The 25,651-nt window shown below is 50.3% G+C and overlaps 1 protein-coding gene across 1 annotated transcript in view; it reads right to left on the reverse strand.

Annotated features, from left to right (window-relative positions):
• The window catches only part of ASMT (acetylserotonin O-methyltransferase), a 29,036-nt gene extending 14,458 nt beyond the window's left edge, over positions 1-14,578 (reverse strand). Inside the window, exon 1 of the mRNA XM_047847392.1 lies at positions 14,264-14,578. Coding sequence (XP_047703348.1) covers positions 14,264-14,332 — 69 coding nt within the window. The 5' untranslated portion in view covers positions 14,333-14,578. The remainder of the gene's footprint in view (positions 1-14,263) is intronic.
• Between the last annotated feature and the right edge of the window lie 11,073 nt (positions 14,579-25,651).

Raw genomic sequence — 25,651 nt, forward strand, 5'->3', positions numbered from 1 at the left:
TTAACTCCCTGTATGAAAGTTGTGTTAACTCTCCCTGTACGAAGGTTGTTGTGTTAAGTCTACCTGTACAAAGGTTATGTTAACTCTTCCTGTACCAAGGTTGTGTTAACTCCCCCTGTCTAGGGTTGTGTTAACTCACCCTGTATGAAGGTGTTGTGTTAACTCTCACTGTACTAAGCTTGTTGTGTTAATTCTCTCTGCTCTGTATGAAGAATGTTGTGTTAAGTCTCCCTGTACAAAGATTGTGTTTACTCTCCCTGTACAAAGGTTGTGTTAACTCTCTCTGTGCTAAGATTGTGTGAATTCTCCCTGAAATAAGGCTGTTGTGTTAACTCTCCCTGTACTAAGGTTGTGTTAACTCTCCCTGTATTAAGTTGTTTTGTTAAGTCTCTCTGTAAGAGTGTTGCTGTGTTAAGTCTCCCTGTAAAAAGGTTGTGTTAACTCTCCCTGTACTAAGGTTGTGTTAACTCTCCCCATAAAATTGTTGTTTTTAACTCCACCAGTACTAAGTTTGTGTTAAATCTCCCTGTACTAAGGTTGCGTTAACTCTCCCTATACTAAGGTTGTTGTGTTAATTCTCCCTGTACTAAGGTTCTATTAACTCTCCCAGTACTAAGGTGCTGTTAACTCTCCCTGTACTAAGGTTGTGTTAACTCTCCCCGTCTAATGTTCTGTTAACTCTCCCTGTATGAGGCTTGATGCCTTAACTCTCCCTGTATGAAGGTTGTTGTGTAAAGTCTCCGGGTACAAAGGTTGTGTTAACTATCCCTGTACTAAGGTTGTTGTGTTTGTCTCCCTGTACTAACCATGTGTTAACTCCCCCAGGACTCAGGTTGTGTTAAGTCTCCCTTTATGAAGGTTGTTGTGTTAACTCTCCCTGTACAAATTTTGTGTTAACTCTTTCATTGCATAGGTTGTGTTAATGCTCTCTGTGCTAAGTTTGTGTTAACTTTCCCTGTGCTAAGGTTGTTGTGTTAACTCTGCCTGTACTAAGGTTGTGTTAACTCTCCATCTATGAAGCTTCTGCCTGTACTAAGGTTGTGTTAACTCTCCATCTATGAAGCTTCTTGTCTTAACCCTCCCTGAGGTTGTGTTAAGTTTCCCTGTTAGAAGGTTGTTGTCTTAATTCTCCCTGTACAAAGGTTGTGTTAACACTCTCTGTGCTAAGTTTGTGTTAATTCTATCTGTGCTAAGGATGTGTTAACTCTCCCTGAACTAAAGTTGTTGTGTTAACTCTCCCTGTACTAAGGTAGTGTTAACTCTCCCTGTACGAAGGTTGTTGTGTTAAGCCTCCCTGTAAAAACTATGTGCTAACTCTCTCATTGCTTAGGTTGTGTTAACTCTCTCTGTACTAAATTTGTGTTAACTCTCCCTGTGCTAAGGCTGTTTAAACTCTCCTTGTACTAAGGTTGTTATGTTAACTCTCCCTGTGCTAAGGTTATTGTGTTAACTCTCCCTGTGCTAAGGGAGTTGTGTTAACGCTCCCTGTACTAAGGTGGTTGTGTTAACTCTCCCTGTACTAAGGTTGTGTTAACTCATTCCTGTATGAAGCTTGTTGTCTTAACTCTCCCTGTACGAAAGTTATGTTACCTCTCCCTATGCAAAGCATGTTGTGTTAGATCTCCATGTACAAATGTTGTCTTCACTCCCTCATTGTTTAGTTTGTGTTAACTCCCTCTATGCTAAGTTTCTGTTAACTCTCCTTGTGCTAAGGTGTTTTAACTCTCCATGTACTAAGGTGGTTGTGTTAACTCTCCCTGTACTACGGTTGTGTTAATGCTCCCTGGGCTGAGGTTATTGTGTTAACTCTTCCTGTACTAAGGTTGCGTTAATTCTCCCTGTACTCAGGTTGTGTTAACTCTCCCTTTATGAAAGTTGTTCTGTTAACTCTCCCTGGACTAAGGTTGTGTTAACTCTCCCTGGACTAAGGTTGTTGTCTTAACTCTCCCTGTACTAAAGTTGTGTTAACTCACCCTGTACTTAGGTTGTTGTGTTAACTCCCTGTACTAAGGTTGTGTTGACTCTCCTTGAACTAAGATTCTGTTAACTCTCCATCTGAAGTTGTTGCGTTAACTCTCCCTGTACGAAGGTTGTTGTGTTAACTCTCCCTGTACGAAGGTTGTTGTGTTAAGTCTTCTTGCACAAATGTTGTGCTAACTCTCTTTGCTAACGTTGTGTTAAGTCTCTTTGTGCTAACTTTGTGTTAACCCTCACTGAGAAGGATGTGTTAACTCTCCCTGTGCTAGGTTATTGTGTCAACTCTCCCTGTGCTAAGACTGTGATAAATCTCCCTGTATTAATATTGTGTTAACTCTCCCTGTACTAAGGTTGTTGTGTTAACTCTTCCTGTACGAAGATTGTGTTAACTCCCTCTGTGCTAAGGGTGTGTTAACTCTCCCTGTACTAAGGTTGTTGTGTTTACTTTCCTTGTACTAAGATAGTTCTGTTTGCTCCCCCTGTACTAAGGTTGTGTTAACTCTCCCTGTACTAAGTTTGTGTTACCCCTGCCTGTACTAAGACTGTGTTAAATCTCCCTGTACTAATGTTGTGTTAACTCTCCCTGTATGAAGGTTTTTGTGTTAACTCTCCCTGTACAAAAATTGTGTTTACTCTCCCCGTACTAAGGTTGTGTTAACTCTCCCCGTACTAAGGTTTGTTAACTCTCCTGTACTAAGGTTGTTGTGTTAACTGTCCCTGTACTAAGATTGTGTTACCTCTCCTGTACTAAGACTGTTGTGATACCTCTTCCTATACTCAGTTTGCGTTAACTCTCCCTGTACTAAGGTTGTTGTCTTAGCTATCCCTGTACTAAGGTTGTGTTTACTCTGTCTGTATGAAGCTTGTTGTCTTAACTCTCCCTATACGAATGATCTGTTAACTCTCCTGTACGAAGGTTGTTGTGTTAAGTCTACTTGTACAAAGGTTGTGCTAACTCTCCCTGTACTAAAGTTGTGTTAACTCTCCCCGTACTAAGGTTGTGTTAACTCTCCTTGTACTAAGGTTGTGTTTACTCTCCCTTTACTAAGACTGTTGTGTTAGCTATCCCTGTACTAATGTTTTTGTGTTAAGTCTCACTGTACATAGGTTGTGTTACATCTCTGTATACTAGGTTGTTGTGTTACTGTCCCTGTATGAACGTTGTTGTGTTAAGTCTCCTTGCACAAATTTTGTGCTAACTCTCTCTTTGCTAAGGTTGTGTTAACTCTCTGTGTGCTAACCCTGTGTCAACCGTCACTGGGCTAAGGATGTGTTAACTATCCCTGTCCTAAGATGTTATGTTAACACGCCCTGTATTAAGGTTGTGTTAACTCTCCCTGTACTCAGGTTGTGTTAACTACCCCTGTATTAAGGTTGTTGTTTTAACTCTCCCAGTACTAAGGTTGTGTCAACTCTCCCGGTACTAAGGTTGTTGTGTTCACTCTGCATGTATTATAGTTGTGTTAACTCTCCCTGTACTAAGGTTGTTGTGTTAACTCTCCCTGTACTAAGACTGTGTTAAATCCCCGTGTACTGATATTGTGTTAACTCTCCCTGTACCAAGGTGGTGTTAACTCACCCTGTACTAAGGTGTTAACTCTCCCAGTGCAAAAGTTGTGTTAACTCTCCTTGTACTAAGGTTGTTGTGCTAACTCTCCCTGTACTAAGGTTGTGTTAACTTTCCCCGTACTACGGTTGTTGTGTTAACTCTACCTATACGACAGATGTGTTAACTCTCCCTGTACTACGGTTGTGGTAATTCTCTCTCTACTACGACTGTGTTAAATCTCCCTGTACTAATGTTGTGTTAACTTTCCTTGTGCTATGGTTGTGTTAACTCTCCCTGTACTAAGGTTGTTGTGTTAACTCTCCCTGTACTAAGACTGTATTAAATCCCATGTACTGATATTGTGTTAACTCTCCCTGTACTAAGGTGGTGTTAACTCTCCCAGTGCAAAAGGTGTGTTAACTCTCCTTGTACTAAGGTTGTTGTGCTAACTCTCCCTGTACTAATGTTGTATTAACTCTCCCTGTGCTGAGGTTGTTGTGTTAGCTGTCCCTGTACTAAGGTGGTGTTAACTCTCTCTATATGAAGTTTTTTGTCTTAATGCTCCCTGTACGAATGTTGTGTTAACTCTCCCTGTACGAAGGTCGCTGTGTTCGGCTCACTGTAAAAATGCTGTGTTAACACTCTCATTGCTTAGGTGGTGTTAACTCTTTCTGTGTTAAATTTGTGTTAACTCTCCCTGTGCTAAGGTTATTTAACTCTCCCTGTACTAAGGTTTTGTTAACTCTGTTGTAACGTTGTTGTGTTCACTCTTCCTGTTGTAAGGTTGTGTTCACTCTCCCTGTTATAAAGTTGTGTTCACTCTCCCTGTACGAAGGTTGTTGTGTTAACTCTCCCTGTACTAAGGTTTTTTTTAACTCTCCCTGTACTAAGGTTGTTGTGTTAACTCTTCCTGTTGTAAGGTTGTGTTCACTCTCCCTGTTGTAAAGTTGTGTTCACTCTCCCTGTATGAAGGTTGTTGTGTTAACTCTCCCTGTACTCAGGTTGTGTTTACTCACCCCATACTACAGTTGTTGTATGAACTCTCCCTATACTAAGGTTGTGTTAACTCTCCCTGTACTAATGTTGTTGTGCTAACTCTCCCTGTACTAAGGTTGTGTTGACTCTCCCTATACTAAGTTTGTGTTAACTGTACCTGTACTAAGACTGTGTTAAATCTCCCTGTACTAATGTTGTGTTAACTCTCCCAGTACTAAGGTTGTGTTACCTCTCCCTGTGCTAAGGTTGTGTTAACTCTCCTTGTACTAACATTGTGCTTACTCTCCCTGTAATAGGTTATGTTAACTATCCCTGTACTAAGGTGGTTGTGTTAAGTCTCCCTGTACTAGGAATGTGTTAACTCTCCCTGTATTAAGGTTGTGTTAACTCTCCCAGTACTCAGGTTGTGTTAACTCTCCCTTTACTACAGTAGTTGTGGTAGCTCTCCCTGCACTAAAGTTTTTGTATTAGCTGTCCCTGTCCTAAGGTTATGTTAACTCTCTCTGTATGAAGCTTTTTGTCTTAATGCTCCCTGTAGAAATGTTGTGTTAACTCTCCCTGTACGAAGGTTGTTGTGTTAAACCTCCCTGTAAAAATGATGTGCTAACTCTCTCATTGCTTAGGTTGTCTTAACTCTCTGTGCTAAATTTGTGTTAACTCTCCCTGTGCTAAGGCTGTTTAAATTCTCCTTGTACTAAGGTTGTTATATTAACTCTCCCTGTGCTAAGGTTGTTGTGTTAACTCTCCCTGTACTAATATTGTGTTAACTCTCCCTGTACGCAGGTTGTGTTAACTCTCCCTGTACTAAGGTTGTGGTAACTCTCCCAGTACTCAGGTAGTGTTAACTCTCCCTTTACTAAAATTGTTGTGTTAGCTATCCCTGTACTAAGGTTGTTGTGTTAACTCTCCCTGTACTAAGGTTGTCTTACCTCTCCCTGTACGAAGGTTGTGTTAAGTCTCCTTGCACAAATTTTGTGCTCTCTCTTTGCTAACGTTGGGTTAACTCTCTGTGTGCTAACTTTGTGTTAAACCTCACTGTGCTGAGGATGTATTAACTCTCCCTGTCCTAAGGGTGTTGTGTTACCACTCCCTGTCCTAAGGTTGTGTGACCTCTCCCTGTACTAAGGTTGTGTTAACTCACCCCGTACTACGGTTTTTGTGTAAACTCTCCCTGTACTAAGGTCGTGTTATATCTCCCTGTACTAAGGTTGTTTGGTAACTCTTGCTGTACTAAGGTTGTGTTAACTCACCCTGTACTAAGGTTGTTTGGTAACTCTTGCTGTACTAAGGTTGTGTTAACTCACCCTGTACTAAGGTTGTGTTATCTCTCCCTGTACTAAGACTTTGCTAAATCTCCCTTTACTAATTATGTGTTAACTCTCCCTGTACTAAGGTTGTTGTGTTAAGTCTCCATGTACTAAGGTTGTGGTAACTCTCCCCGTACAAATGTTGTTGTGTTAATTCTCTCTGTATTATGGTTGTGTTAACTCTTCCTATACTAAATTTGTGTTAACTCTACCTGTACTAAGAATGTGTTAAATCTCCCAGTACTAATGTTGTGTTACTGTCCCTATACCAAGGTTGTGCTAACTCTCCCTGTAGAAAGGTTGTGTTAACTCTCCCTGTATGAAGGTTGTTGTGTTAAGTCTCCCTGTACGAAGGTTGTTGTGTTATGTCTCACTGTTCAAAGGTTGTGTTAAGCCTCCCTGTACTAAGGTTGTGTTACCTCTCCCTGTGGTAACGTTGTGTTAACTCTCCATGTACTAAGGTTGTTGTGTTAACTCTCCCTGTAGTAAGGTTGTGTATACTCTCCCTGTACTAAGGTTGTGTTAACTCTCCCTGTATGAAGCTCTTTGCCTTAACGCTCCTTGTATGAAGGTTGTTGTGTTAAGTCTCCCTGTAAAAATGTTGTGTTAACTCTCTCTTTGCTTAGGCTGTGTTAACTCTCTCTGTGCTAAATTTGTGTTAACTCTTCATGTGCTAAGGTTATTATCCCTCTGTCTGTACTATGGTTGTTGTGTTAACTCTCCCTGTACAAAGGTTGTGTTAACTCTCCCTGTATGAAGCTTTTTGTCTTAACACTCCCTGTACAAAGGTTGTTGTGTTAAGTCTCCCTGTAAAAATGTTGTTAACTCTCTCATTGCTTAGGCTGTGTTAACTCTCTCTTTTCTAAATCTGTGTTAACTCTTCATGTGCTAAGGTTATTACTCTCTCTGTACTAAGGTGGTTGTGTTAACTCTCCCTGTACAAAGGTTGTGTTAACTCTCCCAGTACTAACGTTGTTGTGTTAAGTCTCCCTGTACTAAGGTTGTGTTAACCCTCCCTGTACTAAGAGTGTTGTGTTAACTCTCCCGGTACTAAGGTTGTTTTAACTCTCCTTGTACTAACATTGTTGTGTTAACTGTCCCCGTACTAAGGTTGTACCTTAGTCTCCCTGTACTAGGAATGTGCTAACTTTTCCTGTACTAAGGTTGTTGTGTTAACTCTCTGTGTATGAACGTTGTTGTGTTAACTCTCCCTGTACTAATGTTGTGTTGCTCTCCCTGTACTAACCTCTTTGCTAAGGTTATGTTAACTCTCCCTGTAATAAGGTTGTATTTACTCTCCCTGTACTACGGATGTGTTAACTCTCTTTGCTAAGGTTGTCTTAACTCTCCCTGTAGTAAGATTGTTAACTGCCCTTGTACTAAGTTTGTGTTAACTGTCCCGGTACTAAGGTTGTTTTACCTCTCCCTATACTAAGATTGTGTTAAGTCTCCCTGTACTAAGGTTGTGTTAACCCTCCCTGTACTAAGGTTGTGTTAACTCTCCCTATACTAACGTTGTTGTGTTAACTGTCCCTGTGCTAAGGTTGTGTTAACTTTCTCTTTGCTAAGGTTATGTTAACTCTCCCTGTACTAAGGTTGTGTTAACTCTCTCTTTGCTAAGGTTGTCTTAACTCTCCCTGTAGTAAGATTGTGTTAACTTTCCCTGTATTAAGGTTGTGTTAACTCTCCCTGTGTTACAGTTGTTTTACCTCTCCCTATAGTAAGATTGTGTTAAGTATCCCTGTACTAGGGTTGTGTTAACTCTCCGTGTACTAAGGTTGTGTTAACCCTCCCTGTACTAAGGTTGTGTTATCTCTCCCTGTAATAAGGTTGTTTTGGTAACTCTCCCTGTACTGTTTGTGTTAACTCACCCTGTATTAAGGTTGTGTTAATTCTCCCTGTACTAAGTTTGTGTTAACTCTCCCTGTACTGAGGTTGCATTAACTCTCCCTATACTAAGGTTGTTGTGTTAACTCTCCTTGTACTAAGGTTGTGTTAACTCTCTGTGTATGGAGGTTGTTGTGTTAATTCTCCCTCTACTAAGATTGTGTTAATTCTCCCTGTACTAATGTTGTGTTAACTCTCCCTACACTAAGGTTGTGCTAACTCTCCCTGTAGAAAGGTTGTGTTAACTCTACCTGTATGAAGGTTGTTGTGTTAAGTCTCCCTGTACTAAGGTTGTGTTAACTCTTCCTATACTAAGGCTGTTTGTTAACTGTGTATGAACGTTGTTGTGTTAACTCTCCCTGGACTAGTGTTGTGTTGCTCTCCCTGTACTAAGGTTGTGTTAACTCTCCCTGTGCTAAGGTTGTTTTAATTTTCCTTGTACGAAGGTTGTTGTTTTAACTCTCCCTGTACTAAGATAGTTTGTTATCTCTCTCTGTAGTAAGATTGTGTTAACTCTCCCTGTACCAAGACTGTGTTAACTCTCCCTGTACTAAGGTTGTGTTACCCCCTCCCTGTTCCAAGACTGTGTTAAGTCTCCCCGTACTAATGTTGTGTTAACTCTCCCTGTACAAAGGTTGTTGTGTTAAGTCTCCTGGGACACATGTTGTGTTAACTCTCTCTGTATATAGGTTGTGTTAACTCTTTGTACGAGGGTTGTGTTAACTCTCCCTGTACTATGGTTGTGTTAACTTTCCCTGTACTAAAGTTGTTGTATTAAGTCTCCCTGTACTAAGGTTGTTGTGTTAGCTCTCTCTGTACTAAGGTTGTGTTAACTTTCCCTGTACTAAGGTTGTCTTAACTCTCTCTGTACTAATATTGTGTTAACTGTCCCTGTGCTATGGTTGTGTTAAGTCTCCTGGTACAAAGGGTGTTGTGTTAACTCTACCTGTACTATGGTTGTGTTAACTCTCTCTGTACTAAGGTTGTTGTGTTAACTCTTCCTGTACAAAGCTTGTGTTAACTCTCCCTGTACGAACATTGTTAAGTCTACCTGTGCTAACGTTGTGTTAACTCTCTCTTTGCTAAGGTTGTGTTGACTCTCCCTGTACTAAGGTTGTGCTAACTCTTCCTGTACTAAGGTTGTTGTGTTAGCTCTCTGTGTATGAACGTTGTTGTGTTAACGCTCCCTGCACTAATGTTGTGTTGCTCTCCCTGTACTAAGGTTGTGTTAACTCTCCCTGTATTAAAGTTGTGTTAACTCTCCTTGTACTAAGTGGTTGTGTTAACTCTCCCTGTACTAAGGTTGTTGTGTTAACTCTCTCTGTGCTAAATTTGTGTGAACTCTCCCTGTGCTAAGGTCTCCCTGTGTTTAAAGTCTCCTTGTTCTGGGGCGCCTGGGTGGCTCAGTCGGTTAAGTGTCCGACTTTGGCTCAGGTCATGATCTCGCGGTCCGTGAGTTCAAGCCCCGCGTCAGGCTCTGGGCTGATGGCTCAGAGCCTGGAGCTTATTTCAGATTCTGTGTCTCCCTCTCTCTCTGACCCTCCCCCGTTCATGCTCTGTCTCTCTCTGTGCCAAAAATAAATAAACGTTAAAAAAATTTTTTTTTAAAAATAAAGTCTCCTTGTTCTAAAGTTGTTGTGTTAACTCTCCATGTATGAAGGTTGTTGTTTTATCTCCCCTTGGACTAAGGTTGTGTTAACTCTTCTTGTATTAAGGTTGTGTAAACTCTCCGTGTACTAAGGTTGTGTTAACTCTCCCTGTACTAAGATTGTGTTAAGTCTCCCTGTACTAAAGTTGTGTTAACTTGTGTGTACTAAGATTGTGTTAACCTTCCCTGTACTAATATTGTATTAACTGTCCCTGTGCTAATGTTGTGTTAACTCTGTCTTTCCTAAGGTTGTGTTAATGTCCCTGTACTAAGGTTGTGTTAACCCTCCCTGTACCAAGGGTGTTGTGTTAACTCTCCCTGCACTAAGGTTGTTGTGTTTACTCTCCCTGTACTAAGATTGTCTTAACTGTCCCTGTGCTAAGGTTGTGTTAACTCTCTCTTTGGTGAGGTTGTGTTAACTCTCCCTGTACTAAGGTTGTGTTATCTCTCCCTGTAATAAGGTTGTTTTGGTACTTGTGTTACCAAAGGTTGTAGGTTTGTGTTAAGGTTGTGTTAACTCACCCCGTACTAAGGTTGTTGTGTTCACTCCCCCTGTACTAAGGTTGTGGTAACTCTCCGTGTACTAAGGTTGTCTTAACTCTCCCCGTACAAATGTTGTTGTGTTAACTCTCTCTGTATTACAGTTGTGTTAACTCTTCCTGTACTAAATTTGTGTTAACTCTACCTGTACCCAGAATTTGTTAAATATCTCTGTACTAATGTTGTGTTAACTCTCCCTACACTAAGGTTGTGCTAACTCTCCCTGTAGAAAGGTTGTGTTAACTCTCCCTGTATGAAGGTTGTTGTGTTAAGTCTCCCTGTACGAAGGTTGTTGTGTTATGTCTCACTGTTCAAAAGTTGCGCTAAGCCTCCCTGTACTAAGGTTGTGTTACCTCTCTCTGTGGTAACATTGTGTTAACCCTCCACGTACTAAGGTTGTTGTGTTAACTCTCCTGTAGTAAGGTTGTGTATACTCTCCCTGTACTAAGGTTGTGTTAACTCTCCCTGTATGAAGCTCTTTGCCTAACACTCCCTGTACTAAGGTTGTTGTGTTAAGTCTCCCTGTAAAAATGTTGTTTTAACTCTCCCATTGCTTAGGCTGTGTTAACTCTCTCTGTGCTAAATTTGTGTTAACTCTTCATGTGCTAAGGTTATTATCCCTCTGTCTGTACTATGGTTGTTGTGTTAACTCTCCCTGTACAAAGGTTGTGTTAACTCTCCTGGTACTAACGTTGTTGTGTTACTTCTTCCTGTACTAAGGTTGTGTTAACTCTCCCTGTACTAACATTGTTGTGTTATCTGTCCCTGTGGTAAGGTTATGTTAAGTCTCTCTGTACTAAGGTTGTGTTTACTCTCCCTGTACTAAGGTTGTGTTAACTCTCTCTTTGCTAAGGTTGTCTTAACTCTCCCTGTAGTACGATTGTGTTAACTGTCCCTGTACTAAGGTTGTGTTAACTCTCCCGGTACTAATGTTGTTTTACCTCTCTGTACACTAAGCTTGTGTTAAGTCTCCCTGTACTAAGGTTGTGTTAACTGTCCATGTACTAAGGTTGTGTTAATCCTCCCTGTACTACGGGTGTTGTGTTAACTCTCCCTATGCTAAGGTTGTGTTAACCCTCCCTATACTAAGGTTGTCTTAACTCTCCCTGTACTAATATTGTGCTAACTCTCCCTGTAGTAAGGTTGTGTTAACTCTCCCTATACTAAGGTTGCCTTAACTCTCCCTGTACTAATATTGTGTTAACTCTCCCTGTACTAAGGTTGTGTTAACTCTCCCTGTACTAATATTGTGTTAACTCTCCCTGTACTAAGGTTGTGTTAACCCTCCGTGTACTAAGGTTGTCTTAACTGTCTGTGTACTAATATTGTGTTAACTCTCCCTGTACTAAAGTGTGTTAACTCTCCCTGTACTAATATTGTGTTAACTCTCCCTGTACTAAGGGTGTTGTGCTGTCTCTGTACTAAGGTTGTGTTAACCCTCCCTGTACTAAGGTTGTCTTAACTCTCCCTGTAGTAAGATTGTGTTAACTCTCCCTGTACTAATATTGTGTTAACTCTCCCTATACTAAGGTTGTCTTAGCTCTCCCTGTACTAAGGTTGTCTTAGCTCTCCCTGTAGTAAGATTGTGTTAACTCTCCCTGTACTAATGTTGTCTTAACTCTCCCTGTAGTAAGGTTGTGTTAACTCTCCCTGTACTAAGGGTGTTGTGCTAACTGTCTCTGTACTAAGGTTGTCTTAACTCTCCCTGTACTAATATTGTGTTAACTCTGCCTATACTAAGGTTGTGTTAACTCTCCCTGTACTAAGGTTGTCTTAACTCTCCCTTTACTAAGGTTGTGTTAACTCTCCCTGTACTAAGGTTGTCTTAACTCTCCCTGTACTAATATTGTGTTAACTCTCCCTGTACTAAGGTTGTGTTAACCCTCCGTGTACTAAGGTTGTCTTAACTGTCTGTGTACTAATATTGTGTTAACTCTCCCTGTACTAAAGTGTGTTAACTCTCCCTGTACTAATATTGTGTTAACTCTCCCTGTACTAAGGGTGTTGTGCTGACTCTGTACTAAGGTTGTCTTAACTCTCCCTATACTAAGGTTGTGTTAACTCTCCCTGTACTAAGGTTGTCTTAACTCTCCCTATACTAAGGTTGTCTTAACTCTCCCTGTAGTAAGGTTGTGTTAACTCTCCCTGTACTAAGGGTGTTGTGCTAACTGTCTCTGTACTAAGGTTATCTTCAGTCTCCCTGTACTAAGGTTGTGTTAACTCTCCCTGTACTAAGGTTGTCTTAACTCTCCCTGTACTAAGGTGTTTGTGTTAACTCTCCCTGCATGAAGTTTGTGGGAACTCATCCTATGCGGCTTGGATTAGTTCTTCTTCATTAACCTTCCCTGTGGCTGCGTCCAGCTTCACTCCATCCACACGGTGTTAGCTCCTCTTTGGTGAAAGGTGTATTGACTGATGTTCTGATAATGTGGCACTAACCCTATTAGGACTGCATTAGGTCGTGTACTGAGCCCGTGTGAACTAGCGTTAATTTAGGTTTTACTGCGTCATTTGGTCGAGGTCGTGTTGAGTGTTGTTCTCCAGGGTCATAGGAAGTATCGCTCCGTCAAGGTCTTTCGAGGTCGTGTCACGTATGCTCGCATCACGGCCGCGTTCAGGGTCCCTCCACCGGGTCGTGTGGGGGACAGACGTCGGGCCCCAGACTTGGGACGCGCCCGCCACCCCTGCCGGCCGGGACGCATTTCACGAGGACCACGAGTCACACGTTCAAGCCCCAGGAAACCGGCCCCTCCTCGTGGCTGTTTTCCGGCAGGATGCTGCTTTTCCCCACCTGCCAGGCCCTCCCCGAGGCGTCCTTAACCCTTGGGGGCCGAAGGCCGAATCCGGGGGGCCCTCGAGCTCGCTCGGGGTGCAGGCGACGGCGTTCCGCTTCAACGTGGGGTGACTTGCAGCCGAGCCCAGCAGGCGCGTCAGGCATCCGGCACGCGGAACGACGACCGCGTCACCATCCCCGCGAGTCTGTGACCCGGGAGGGCCACGAACACATCCCCGTGTGTCGGGGCCCCCGCCGCAGGGCCCTCCAAGTCACGCACGCGGCGCCCCTGGCTTGGACCCCGCTGGGTGCACACACACACCTGCCCAGTCGTGCTCGCCCCGACCCTGCATCCTTGGCCAGGTGTGTGCAGAACCCCTGGGACCAGCGCATCGTCTCAGGACCGGCGCCCACATGGGGGGAGGGCTTTCCTGCCTCTGCGCCCGCACCCCCCTGCACGCGCACGGGCTCAGCGCCCGCACCCCCAGACGTTTCCAGCAAGGCCTGTGGGCGCCCTGCCACAGACCCCTGCCCTCGGCCAAGGTCCTCCGAGCGCAGACTTGAGACCGCTGGGGCTTGGAAATTCAGCACCGAGGGGCCCCTGGGGCGCTCGGCCGGTTGAGCGTGGGACTCGGGCTCAGCTCATGGTCTCACGGTTCGCGGGTTCGAGCCTCGCGAGGGGGCTCTGTGCTGAGAGCTCGGAGCCTGGAGCAGCTTGGGATGCGGGGTCTCCCTCTCTCGGCCCCTCCCCCACCTGCGCGCGCGCGCTCTCTCTCGGTCTCTGTCTCAAGAATAAACATTAAAATAAATGGATAAATAAATAAATAAATAAATAAAACACAAAAGAAATAAACCAGGAAAACAGAAAACCCAAGTGTAACCGGCCTCTACTCTCCTACGGAAGGAAAATGCACGCAGCACAAGGCTCAGGCCCCACCGTCTTAAACGGAACGACGCAGGGGCGACCGGTACGTTCGCGGTGCCGTCCCATCCCACGCAACCCACCTCTGTCCGGGTCCAGAACATTCTCCCCCACCCCCGGGAAGGGCAGCCCCTGCCCCCGACCCGTCGCTGCCCAGCCTCCGCCCCAGGGCCTGGCAAAGCGCACCCTGTTTCCCGTTTCTACGCATGTGCTCCTTCTGGATGTTTCGCAGAAATGGCACCACACCCCCCAGGGGTTGGGGGGGGGGGGGGCGGGATCTGTGTCTCCTGATCTCCCACGGGATGGTCCGAGCTCAGCCCCCAGCGGGGATGAGAGTGACGCGCGCTGCGCTGGGCACGGACCCCCGGACTCGCGTGTTCCAGCCGCGTCCCCCGCGTCCCGAGCGTCTTAACGGGGAGCCCTCTATGACCCCATCACAGCCTGTCTCAACTATTTCATCAGCGCCCTTCAGGGAAGGCTCCCAGGCGCCCCGCCGGCCTCGCCTGTGCCCAGACACCGGCTGGCACCTCCGCGACCTCCCCCCCTCCCCCAGGGAGTCCCCCTTCCCATCCCATCAAGCTCTCAGTCCCCGCTGCCCACGCGCAGCTCCCGCCCCCGGGGAGCCAAGCAGGCAGCTGGAATGTTCTCCGCACCCCATTCCTACCTGGGACACCATGAAGCCATTCGTGTACTCGGTCAGCAGCCGGAAGCCCTGTTCCTGCGGGGAGCTCATTTTGGGCCCCCGTCCAAACCGCGCCCTCGGCCGTCCTAGCTGTGCGGAGTGTGGCTCTGTCAGCACGCTGAGGGTGGCCAGCCGCTCCCTGCCGCTCCCAGGAGCTCCCTGCGGGAGGCCCAGGGGGAGCCCCGGCGAATCACCGCAGAAAATCCCATTAGCCTTATTAAGGGGACGACCAGGCTTCAGGGTGCTCGCGGCACTGGTGCTAGGTCCTTCTGCCCCTGCTGTGCACACAGCCCTAAACCAGCCTGCACCTCTCACCTCCCTCCCCCACACCACCAGCCGCGGAACTGACCCGAAACCAGTATGCTGCGTAATCAGTAGCCTTGATGACGCACGTGATGCACTGACGAGGCTCCACTGTCCTTTACACGGGGAGGCAAGGGCTCTGCTCAACCTTCTACGGCCGCCTGAACAAATGACCCCAGGCTCATCAGCCTAAAACCAAAGAAGCTGTCCTTCCCCAGCCCTGCACACAAGAAGTCACATCGAGGCAGGGCAGAATCACTGAGATCCAGATGGGGCAGGACCCCTGGGATCCAGGAGGGGCAGGGCCGCTGACATCCAGGCAGGGGAGGACCACGGAGATCCAGGCAGGGCAGGGCCGCTGAGATCCAGGAGGGTCTGGACCACTGAGACCCAGGAGGGGCAGGGCCACTGAGATCCAGGGGAGCAGGACAAGTGAGATCCTGGCAGGGCAGGGCCGCTGACATCCAGGCAGGGGAGGACCACGGAGATCCAGATGGGGCAGGACCCCTGAGATCCATGCAGGGCAGGACCAGTGAGATCCAGGCAGGGCAGGGCCGCTGAGATCCAGGTAGGGGAGGACCACTGAGATCCAGGAGGGGCAGAATCGCTGAGATCCAGATGGGGCAGGACCCCTGGGATCCAGGAGGGGCAGGACCCGTGAGATCCAGGCAGGGTAGGACCCCTGAGATCCATGCAGTGGAGGACCCCTGAGATCCAGGAGGGACAGGACCCCTGAGGTCCTGGCAAGGCAGGGCCGCTGAGCTCCAGGCAGGGCAGGACCCCTGAGATCCAGGCAGGGCAGGGCCACTGACATCCAGGCAGGGCAGGGCCGGGCCACTGAGATCCAGGGGAGCAGGACAAGTGAGATCCTGGCAGGGCAGGGCCGCTGACATCCAGGCAGGGGAGGACCACGGAGATCCAGATGGGGCAGGACCCCTGAGATCCAGGAGGGACAGGACCCCTGAGGTCCTGGCAAGGCAGGGCCGCTGAGCTCCAGGCAGGGCAGGACCCCTGAGATCCAGGCAGGGCAGGGCCACTGACATCCAGGCAGGGCAGGGCCGGGCCACTGAGATCCAGGGGAGCAGGACAAGTGAGATCCTGGCAGGGCAGGGCCGCTGACATCCAGGCAGGGGAGGACCACGGAGATCCAGATGGGGCAGGACCCCTGAGATCCAGGAGGGGCAGGGCCGCTGACATCCAGGCAGGGGAGGACCACGGAGATCCAGATGGGCAGGGCCACTGAGATCCAGGGGAGCAGGACCACGGAGATCCAGGCAGGGCAGGACCCCTGGGATCCAGGCAGGGTAGGGCCCCTGAGATCCATGCAGGGCAGGACGAGTGAGATCCAGGAGGGGCAGGACTACTGGGATCCAGATGGGACAGAGCTGTGCTCCTGAGGCCCCAGAGGAGGCTCCTTCCTGCCTCTTCCAGCTTCTGGGGCTCCAGGCGCCCCTGGGCTCGTGGCCGCGTCCCTCCCGTCTCTGCCTCCGGCGTCACGGGGCTTCTCCTCTGCGTGTGTGTCCCTCTTCTGTCTCTTACAAGGACACCTGCCGTCGGATTCAGGGCCCCCCTCATGCAGGATGAGCCCACCTCGGATCGTTCACTTGCTCACATCTGCAAACGCCCTGTTTCCAAACGAGCCCCCGTCCTGCGATTCCAGATGTTAGGGCATATCTTCCGGGGAGCGGGGCCCCATCTAACGCACCGTGGACAGGGGGTGGGCTCAGCTCCTTTAAGACCCTGTCCGACGCCATGACCTCTGTCGCTGCGCACAGCCAGCCAAAGGCTGCAGACCGGTCTGTGGTTTTGGACCCGGAAAGGTTTTCCATCCCACGTGTTTGTGCAGCTGAACATGCGACCACGTCACCAGGTCGTCACTAACAAAAGGCAGAGACTTCAGCGGGGGCTGTGGGTCCCAGGTTCCTCTGGCGCGTGCGCACGTGGCTCCTTCCCCCTGCGCCTCCTTCCGGCGGCGGCACGAGGGCTCAGACGACGGCGGGCGGAGGGCACACGTGGGAAGCGCGCTCGAGCAGGGCCGGTGCCCGCGGCCGCCCGCCTCCGGGAGGGTCAGGCCAGACCCCCCACCCCCGGGCCCCCTACCCCCCCCCACTCCCCCCCCCCGCCGGCTCCCCTTCCCCCTGCCCGCTCTGTGGGTCCCGGAGCCCCCGCGCTGCCCGCGGCCACGCTTGGCTGCTGTGCACTAACCACGCGGTTTTGTGCAGGAAGCAAGATCTGCAGGCCAGAGGCTCCGTGCGCGGGGGCCCCCTGGTGTGCAGACAGGTCTGTGCGTCCCGGGGCCGTCCCCGCAGCACAGGCCGGGCCCCAGCACCGCAGGGTGACACGGGGAGGGCGCTTCCAAGGGGGGGGGGCACGCTGGGGCCTGGCTGCGGGGATCCCTCTCGCTCTCTCCCCCTCCCCCCCTTGGGAACTGGGTCCTCCTGGGACAAGTTAACGCTGGGGCAGGACGGGCCCCGGTGCCCAGCACTGCGGTCGTCAGCACCTACCAGGCGGGCGGGCGGGAGGCGGGGTCCAGGGTGCGCGCAAGACGGTTGTGCGCAAAGTTCACGTGAGCAAGCACGGGGGGCAGGGAATGTGCACCCGGCTGAGGGCGGAGGAACAGAGAGGGCGCAGACACACAGCAGCCGGACCACAGTTCTTGTAGCTGCACCCACCGTGGTGGTGCTGGTTTGTTTTAGTTATTTTATTTCATTTTATTTTGTTTTGTTTTGTTTATTTTATTTTGTTTTGTTTTATTTCATTTTGTTTTGTTTTGTTTTGTTTCATTTTTTATTTTGTTTTATTTTATTTTATTTTGTTTTGTTTTATGTCTTATATTACTTTTACTTGTCTTGCTATTTTACTTTTATTTATTATTTTTTATTTTTATCTTATTTTGTTAATTTTACTTTATTTAAAGTTTTTTTTTAATGTTTGCTTATTTTTCAGAGAGAGAGAGAGAGAGAGCGGGGGAGGGGCAGAGAGAGAGGGAGACACGGAATCAGAAGCAGGCTCCAGGCTGCGAGCTGCCAGTGCAGAGCCTGATGCAGGGGTTGAGGTCACGAACTGTGAGATCATGACCTGAGCCGAAGTCGGACGCTTAAAATGATACAGGCGCCCCTATTTTACTTTATTTTTATTTGTTTTTAATCTATGCTCCTTCACTATTTTATTTATTTTATTTTTACTTGTTTTATTATTTCATATAGTGAATTATTTTATCACTTAGGTTTACTGATTATTTTAAGTTTTTCTTTTATTTACTTTTATTTTATTATCTTATCATTTTTTTATTTCTTATTTTATTTATTTCATTTTATGATCATTTTCACTTAGTTTTTTACTCCATCGTCTTCTTTAGTTTTAAACTTTCTTGCATTGTATCATTTTCTTTTGGAGTTTCCTACCGCGCTCCTGTTATGACGTCTTCCTTCCTTTTATTTTACAGCTTCACTGATGTATCTTCCTTGACGTTCTCTCAGCGCATTTTATTCTGTTGCTTTCACTGAACGCAATCTCCGCGGGACGCGATGCCACTGTTCCCAGCGTCCGGACGCCACTCCCCCCCCCTCCCCCCCCCCCCCGTTCCCCGTCTGACCTGAGTGTCCACCTTGTGTCCCCACGTCCCCCGGGGGCCGAACTGCATCCGTGTGCTGGTGCCCGGCAGGTGCAGGGGCCCATGAACACCATCCTGTCTCCTGCGTCCCCACGGCATCCTGGGAGATAATGTGGTGTCGTCTCTACTGCTCTGCGCACAGCCGCCCTGCTGCGCCCCCGTCCGGTGGGGCCCCAGCTGCTGAGCTTCTACTCCTCCCAGGCTGTGAGTCAGGCCTTCAAGGTCTCCCAAGAAACGCCCTGCTTTTCCGATGCAGACGACCCTGAGCAGACCGACCTGCCATCACACGTTCCTACTCATTGGTCGCTTCAGCGTCCGACTTGGGCTCAGGTCATGATCTCACGGTTCGTGGGTTCGAGCCCCGCGTCGGGCTCTGTGCTGAGGGCTCAGAGCCTGGAGCCTGCTTGGGTTCTGTGTCTCCCTCTCTCTCTCTCTGCTCCTCCCCTGTTCATGCTCTGTCTCTCTCGGTCTCAAAAATAAATAAACGTTAAAAAAAATTAAAATAAAAAAAGATCACATATCTAGGGGCGCCTGGGGGGCTCAGTCGCTTAAGCCTCAACTTCAGCTCAGGTCATGATCTCATGGTTCGTGAGTTCGAGCCCTGCATTGGGCTCTGTGCTGATGGCTCAGACTGTGGAGCCTGCTTCGGATTCTGTGTCTCCCCCTTTCTCTGCCCCTCCCCCGCCCTCGCTCTGTCTCTCTCTCTCTCTCTCTCAAAAACGAATACACATTAAAAAGAGAAGTTAAGGGGCACCTGGGTGGAGCAGTCGGTTAAGCGTCCGACTTCAGCCAGGTCACGATCTCGCGGTCCGTGAGTTCGAGCCCCACGTCAGGCTCTGGGCTGATGGCTCAGAGCCTGGAGCCTGTTTCCGATTCTGTGTCTCCCTCTCTCTCTGCCCCTCCCCCATTCATGCTCTGTCTCTCTCTGTCCCAAAAAAAATAAATAAACGTTGAAAAAAAAATTTTTTTTAAATAAAAATAAAAATAAAATAAATAAAATAAATAAATAAAAAAAAGAGAAGTTAAAAAAGATCACATATGTACATTCATTCTCATGAACTCATTTTTAGCTTTTGTCTGTCCTGCCTCTTTGTGCACAGAACCTGCAGGTGAGACAGTGAAGGGCTCTCTGCAGGGTGGGGGCCACTCAGGACGGACACAAGGAGCAGCCACAGCTCACATTTGCTTGATTAAAGTGCAGGCTAAGCCCCTCGGAGGGGACGCCCCATCCCCAGCAGGTACAATCTCCCCTGGATCTCCCGTTAAGACGATTACTTTACTAATGAGATTGAGGGCTGAGAAGGCACCGGGTCCTAATGAGAAAAACTCAAGGTCGGTGCTCAAAGTCGGCCCCTTCGGAAGCAGAGTCTCGGACACGACTAAGCTAAGGACTCGAACCACAGAGCTGCTGGAAATGCCGTTCGCACGTGGCCGGTCATTGGGACAGCGTCCGTGTTGGGCAACTAACACCAACGGTCCGTGCTTCTGGCCAGAAAGACATGCCATACGGACAAGAGAATTCCCACCGCGCAAGCTGGAAACAGAACGGCATGTGCGTGGACAGGAGTTCTTTAAAAACGGACCGAGGTTCGAGCCCCGTGTCGAGCTCTGTGCTGACGGCTCAGAACCTGGAGCCTGTTTCGGATTCTGTGTCTCCCCCTCTCTCTGCCCCTCCCCTATTCACGCTCTGTCTCTCTCTCAAAAATAAATGAACGTTTAAAAAAAAAAAAACAGACCCAGGTAATGGGTTTCTTTTGGGGGAGGGACAAAAATGTTCTCAAGTTCACTGGGGTGACACTCACACATGACTATAGCCCAAGACGCTGGATTGTACAATTCAAAGAGGCAGGTACGGGTGCCAAGGCCCTGGGGCAGAGCATGTGTGACCTTTTCAGAGAAGAGCTAAAGAACAGAGGTAGTTGCAAAGGCCCTGGGGTCGTAGCGTGTGTGACCTGTTCAGAGAAGAAGAACGGAGGCAGGTACAAAGGTCCTGGGGCAGTGCATTGTGACCTGTTCAGAGAAGAGCTAAACACAGGTAGGTGCAAAGGCCCTGCGGTCACATTGTGTGTGACCCATTCAGAGAAGAGCAAAGGGGCAGGGGCAGGTGCAAAGGCCCTGGGACGAGAACATGTGCAACTTGGTCAGAGAACAGCAAAGAGGCAGGGGCAGGTGCTAAGGCCCGGAGCAGCAGCATGTGTGAGGTGTTCAGAGAAAAGCAAAAGAACAGAGGCAGTTGCAAAGCCACTGGGGCAGCCGTATGTGTGACCTGTCCAGAGAGAGCAAAGAACACAGATAGGTGCAAAGGTCCTGGGGCAGTGCATGTGTGACCGACCCATTCAGAGAAGAGCCAAGGGACAGGGGCAGGTACAAAGGCCCTGGGACAGAAGCGTGTGTGACATGCTCAGAGAACAACAAAGGAGCATGAGCAGGTGCAAAGGCCCTGGGGCAGTGCCGTGTGTGACCTCGTCAGAGAAGAGCAAACGAACATGGGTAGGTGCAAAGGCCCTGGGGCCGCAGCGAGTGTGTGAGCTGTTCGGGCAAGACCAGAAGAGCATGGACAGGCGCCAAAGCCCTGTGGCGGCAGCGTGTGTGGTCTGCTGAGAGAAGGGCAAAGAACCAGCAGGAGTGCAGGGGGGAGTGAGCAGAGGAGGGAGAGGGGGTGGCGGGTGGAGAGGCCCCAGGCCTGCAGGGCTGAGACGCCAGGTGTACTGTTGCCAGCGGAGGCCTCCTTGCCACGCCCCCTCCCGGGACGGTGCCCTGGGCGCCCTCCTCACCCGCCGCGCCCCCCGCCCCCCCGACGGGATGCGACGGCACAGGTGCTGAGCAGGTGCCGGCCGGCGTGGACCACGTGGGGAGCGCAGCGCGCGCACGTTCGCGCGCACACGTTCGCGCGCACACCCGGGTCCGGAAGCGTCCGCGTCCTCAAGGGTCCGCGTGGCGCACACGGAGCCTGGCTGCGGGCGTCACGGGCGGGGCTCCTGCGGGGAAAGACGGCGCCCGCGGCCCTGCCGTGTGCGGAGCGAGGGGCCGAGCGGCGGACAAGGGGCCAGGCCAGGCGCGCGGGGCGCGGGGAGGTCACCCCAGGCGTGCGCCCGCCTCAACAACTTGGCGTCAGCCGGTGTCTGGGCTGCGGCGGCGGGAACAGTAATGGCACAGGCGAGGCCGGGCGCTTGCGAACGACGGACGCGTGCTTGTCGTGGTCCTGGGGCCTGCGCGTCCCACATCCGGAGGCTCGCGGACCCCGGGGCCTGGTGAGGACCTGCTTCCTGATTCGCGAATGACCGCCCAACCCGCTCCCTGGCGCCGTGGAGGGGCCAGGGGGCTGTCTGGGGTCTCCCAGGGACGCCAATCCTGTTCATGGGGGCTGCGCCCTCGTGCGCTAACCCCCTACCCAAGGCCCCACCTCCTAACACCACCAGCTTCAGGGTCAGGATCCACATACGAATCTCGGGGGGACGTAGACACACAGGCACCGGCGCCCTGGTGGGGGGAGCGGGGGGTGATGCGAGCCTGGGGGCCGTGCCAGCCCGTGCTGGAGGGAGGGGGTGTGCGCAGGAGCGAAGATGCTCCAGCTGGACAGGGAGGGGGCTGCGGGGAGGCGTCTACACTGCGCAGGATGCGGGTGGCCGCCTGTTTGCACCGCAAGCCGGAGGGAGGGGCTGCTGGCACGGGTCCTGGAGCAGGAAGTGTATGCATGCACAGTGGGGGGGGGGGGGGGGGGCACCCTGGCATCCACGGTACTTCCCCAGCCCCGTGGGGAGAAAGGAGAGGTGAGCGAGGGGGCGGAGGGGCGGGCGGTGAAGCCGCACACCTGGGGCGGGAACACGGTGCACCCTGGGCTGCCGGCATCCGGGCCTCCAGGGACCCTCCTGACCGAGGGCCTCTCTGCGCCCCCAGACCTGCCGGCGGTAGCCGGCCCCGTGACCTCACCCCCACGCTGTCCCCGTGCACCTGCAGGGCTGAAACCAGGCCCCGTCCTGGACACCGTTGCACACGTTCCCCCACCGAAGTTCATTTATTTTGAGAGTGTGAGCAGGGGCGGAGAAAGAGAACCCCAAGCAGGCCTCCGTGCGGTCAGCGCACGGCCTGATGTGGGTCTGGATCCTGGAGAGATCATGACCTGAGCCGACAGCAAGAGTCTCACGCCCAAGCCACTGAGACACGCAGGCGCCCCCACCTTCCCACACTTATGTTCTCTAACGTGTCCCCCAAAATGCAGACGGTGCGTTTCTGGGCAGACACTGGACATTTCTAACAAACTTTGCCTGCGGTGTTCAGGATGGGCCCCAGACGCCCCTGTGACCCAGTGTCCTTGGGTCTAGAGAACATGTCTGCTCTGTTCCTCCGTCAGGGTGCAGCCAAGGAGAAACAGGGCCCCCAACAGTCGCCTCAGAGTATAAATCCGGGGGTGGGGGGGGGGGGGGAAGAGTTGTTCCAACTGCTTTAGATCGGGTGACACAGGGCACGTGAGGTACAGGGGACTTTCTCCGCAAAAGGGTGGACACATGCCGAGGTCCCAATTGCAGACGTGGGGACATCGGCGGCCCAGTGCTCAGGGAGAACCTCAGCGTCAGAAACCTGGACGAACTAGGATCTCCCTTTGTCGCCCCGCCCCCCGGGTGGAGAGTCGGCCCAATGCACTTGTGTCAAAGTTCAGCCAGGTGGGGCGCCTGGGTGGCGCAGTCGGTTAAGCGTCCGACTTCAGCCAGGTCAAGATCTCGCGGCCCGTGAGTTCGAGCCCCGCGTCAGGCTCTGGGCTGATGGCTCAGAGCCTGGAGCCTGTTTCCGATTCTGTGTCTCCCTCTCTCTCTCTGCCCCTCCCCCGTTCATGCTCTGTCTCTCTCTGTCCCAAAAATAAATAAATGTAAAAAAAAAAAAAAAAAAAAAGTTCAGCCAGGTAGAACCACAACAGATCAGGGGGCGGTTTTGAGTTCCCCACAATGAGATCATGATGCCGCTCACCTAGAAAAAGGCTCGGGGCAAAATGCTATAAAGGACAGACAGACACAGAGACAGAGGGACAAGTGGAGCCCCAACCTCGCCTCCCAAGTATGTGGGAAAATGCTTGTGGGGTTGAAATATCCCGGTGATTCAGGACACATTGTCTATTCACAGCCCCCACTGTCTGCAAAACAGTAGCCTCGGCACAAAGGGAGAAACCCAGGTTCCGGCGCAAGGATAAAACCTCATCAGTGACAAGGATGTTTCAACTGATCTGCACTCCCGCCGATGACCCCTTGTCGGCTGCTAAAATACCCGCAGGAAACAGTTCTTAGGATGTAACTGGCAGTACGTGAGAAAATCCCGCCCTCACTGCTGAAGAGAACACGAGCGCCAAGTCCAAAGTGAACCCAGACGGTGTCCTTCACATCATCCCCACTTATCACTGGCCACCCCACTCTCCCCGTGGAACACACATTAGGGAAAGCGATTCAAAGCCAGGCACTCTGGTTCTGGATCCACATTCATCATCGTGTTGCTCTGGGGTCTCCAGAAGAATCTGCTGCATGACAACAAAACTCCCCTGGCCTTCATCCCTGTCAAGTGCACAACGTGGCTGAAAGGACACACTCGTGTGTCGAGCCACAACCCTTTTTCTAACACCCTTTGATATTGTGTGTGTGTGTGTGTGTGTGTGTGTGTGTGTGGCTAACACTCCATCGTAAACCGTAATGGACACTTCTTCCTGACAGATTTGTTTCTTCCCCGTTTCGCACCACATACTTCTGAACAAGAAAAATTACCAGAAGACTAAAGAAGGGTATGCCCCATGACCGAGGAGTCAGTCCTTCCCAGAAAGACCCATCCTTAACTCATACGCAACCAATAACAGAGTCAAAACACAAAAGGCAAAAACTAACAGGACACCAAGGAGAAACTGCTGCATATACTATTATGGCTGGAGACGTCAACACTGCCGCTTTCAGGAACAGATGGATCCAGCAGGCACAGGAACAGTGAAGCTGGTCTGGACTGCACTGTGAGCGCTCCACCTTCCTCGTAGCTCGGGATAGCATCAGTGGGTGGGGTATTCAAAACTCAGATTCTTCAGTGTCTTCCCCAGCGATACGCCCTTTGCTGTAGGTCTGGTGCTGGCATTCTCCAGCTTCCGAGGGCCCTCCCCAGACCGCACATACATATCCCATGCTCTCTGATGGCCACACACACCCGTTGCACCTACCCTGGCCTCTCCCCTGAACCCCTTGCCTACACGACGTTGACACCTGTCGCCACAAGTCCCCTCCTCACCCCTGCTCTCTGCACCACTGTGTCACCGTGCCCCCAAATTAAAGCCTGCCTCCCTCTCCTTTCCCACCTCCACTTCCTGTTGCTGAACACACCGCCTCTGTTCCCATCACACAGACCTCTGCCCGGAGCACATCGCTCAGGGAGACCCACCTCACTGACCTCACGCAGAGACCTCCCCGTGACCTCAGAGAGTTTCCCACACCCGGTCCCAGGACACTGCCAAGAGGACAAACCGGACACACGCTGAGTGCTGGGTTACAGGGAGCACGACAGGATCCCTGAGGGATCAGGGACGGTGCAGCGAGCTGGGGCGGAAGAGGAACGCCACCAGCCACACACATGCTGACAAGCGCTGCCTATGAATTAAAGACAGACGGATGGATGGACGAACGAACGGACGGGTGGAGGGCCTTTTGGGGTCTGGAGTCCCGGCAGGGGCACGGACCCCTTCCCACATGTTACAACTCGAGGTGAGGAAAGAACCTTTTACTTTGCGTCATTTGTAAGACGGGCTGGTAGCTGTGACCCGAGTGCTTGAGCGAGTTTGCTAGGCTCGTACCCCGTGGAAAGATCGAATGCTGCCTAGGGCTCCGGATTCTCCGTCCACACGGTTATTTTACGATAACAGCCCGCCGCTCCGCGAGATGGGTCGCTGACCTCGGCCAGAGTGATTTCTATCCTTTACGAATCTGCTCCACTGGGCTCCCCGTTCGGTACCGCAGACCAAAAGGCTCCAACGGACCAAAACAAGGATGCAAAATACGAGTTCATTGGAAAAAAATTTTATTTCACAAAAAATGCAAACTGGAATAAACACCATCTTCCCTCACGCAAACATTACAGCTGCTTTTAAGTATCTCTCGCGCTTCACCTGGGGAAGCAAATGATTATAAAATTTAACAAGTGTGTAGCCTTAAATCTGTTTGAAACGTTCCAAGTAAAAATAATTTAGCAAAACAGCTTCTTAAAAAAACCACACACGCTAATTCTTGAGGAGGAACCAAAGCTTTTGACCCATCTTCTTTTTTTTCCTTTCGGCTTCGTCACCAGTTTGCGACGCGAAAGTGTGTGAGGCGAGGAAGAGCGCGGGACGGCACGTGGCGACTTGCCCCCTTCAGGACCCGCCCGCTTGCACGCGGCCGCCAGGCACGGCCGGACCCCTGGGTTCTGCCGGCGCACCCCCCAAGCGCGCCTCCCGAGCAGCT

The sequence above is a fragment of the Prionailurus viverrinus genome, unplaced genomic scaffold, assembly GCF_022837055.1.
Source record: "Prionailurus viverrinus isolate Anna unplaced genomic scaffold, UM_Priviv_1.0 scaffold_48, whole genome shotgun sequence".
NCBI classification, from domain to species: Eukaryota; Metazoa; Chordata; class Mammalia; order Carnivora; family Felidae; genus Prionailurus; species Prionailurus viverrinus.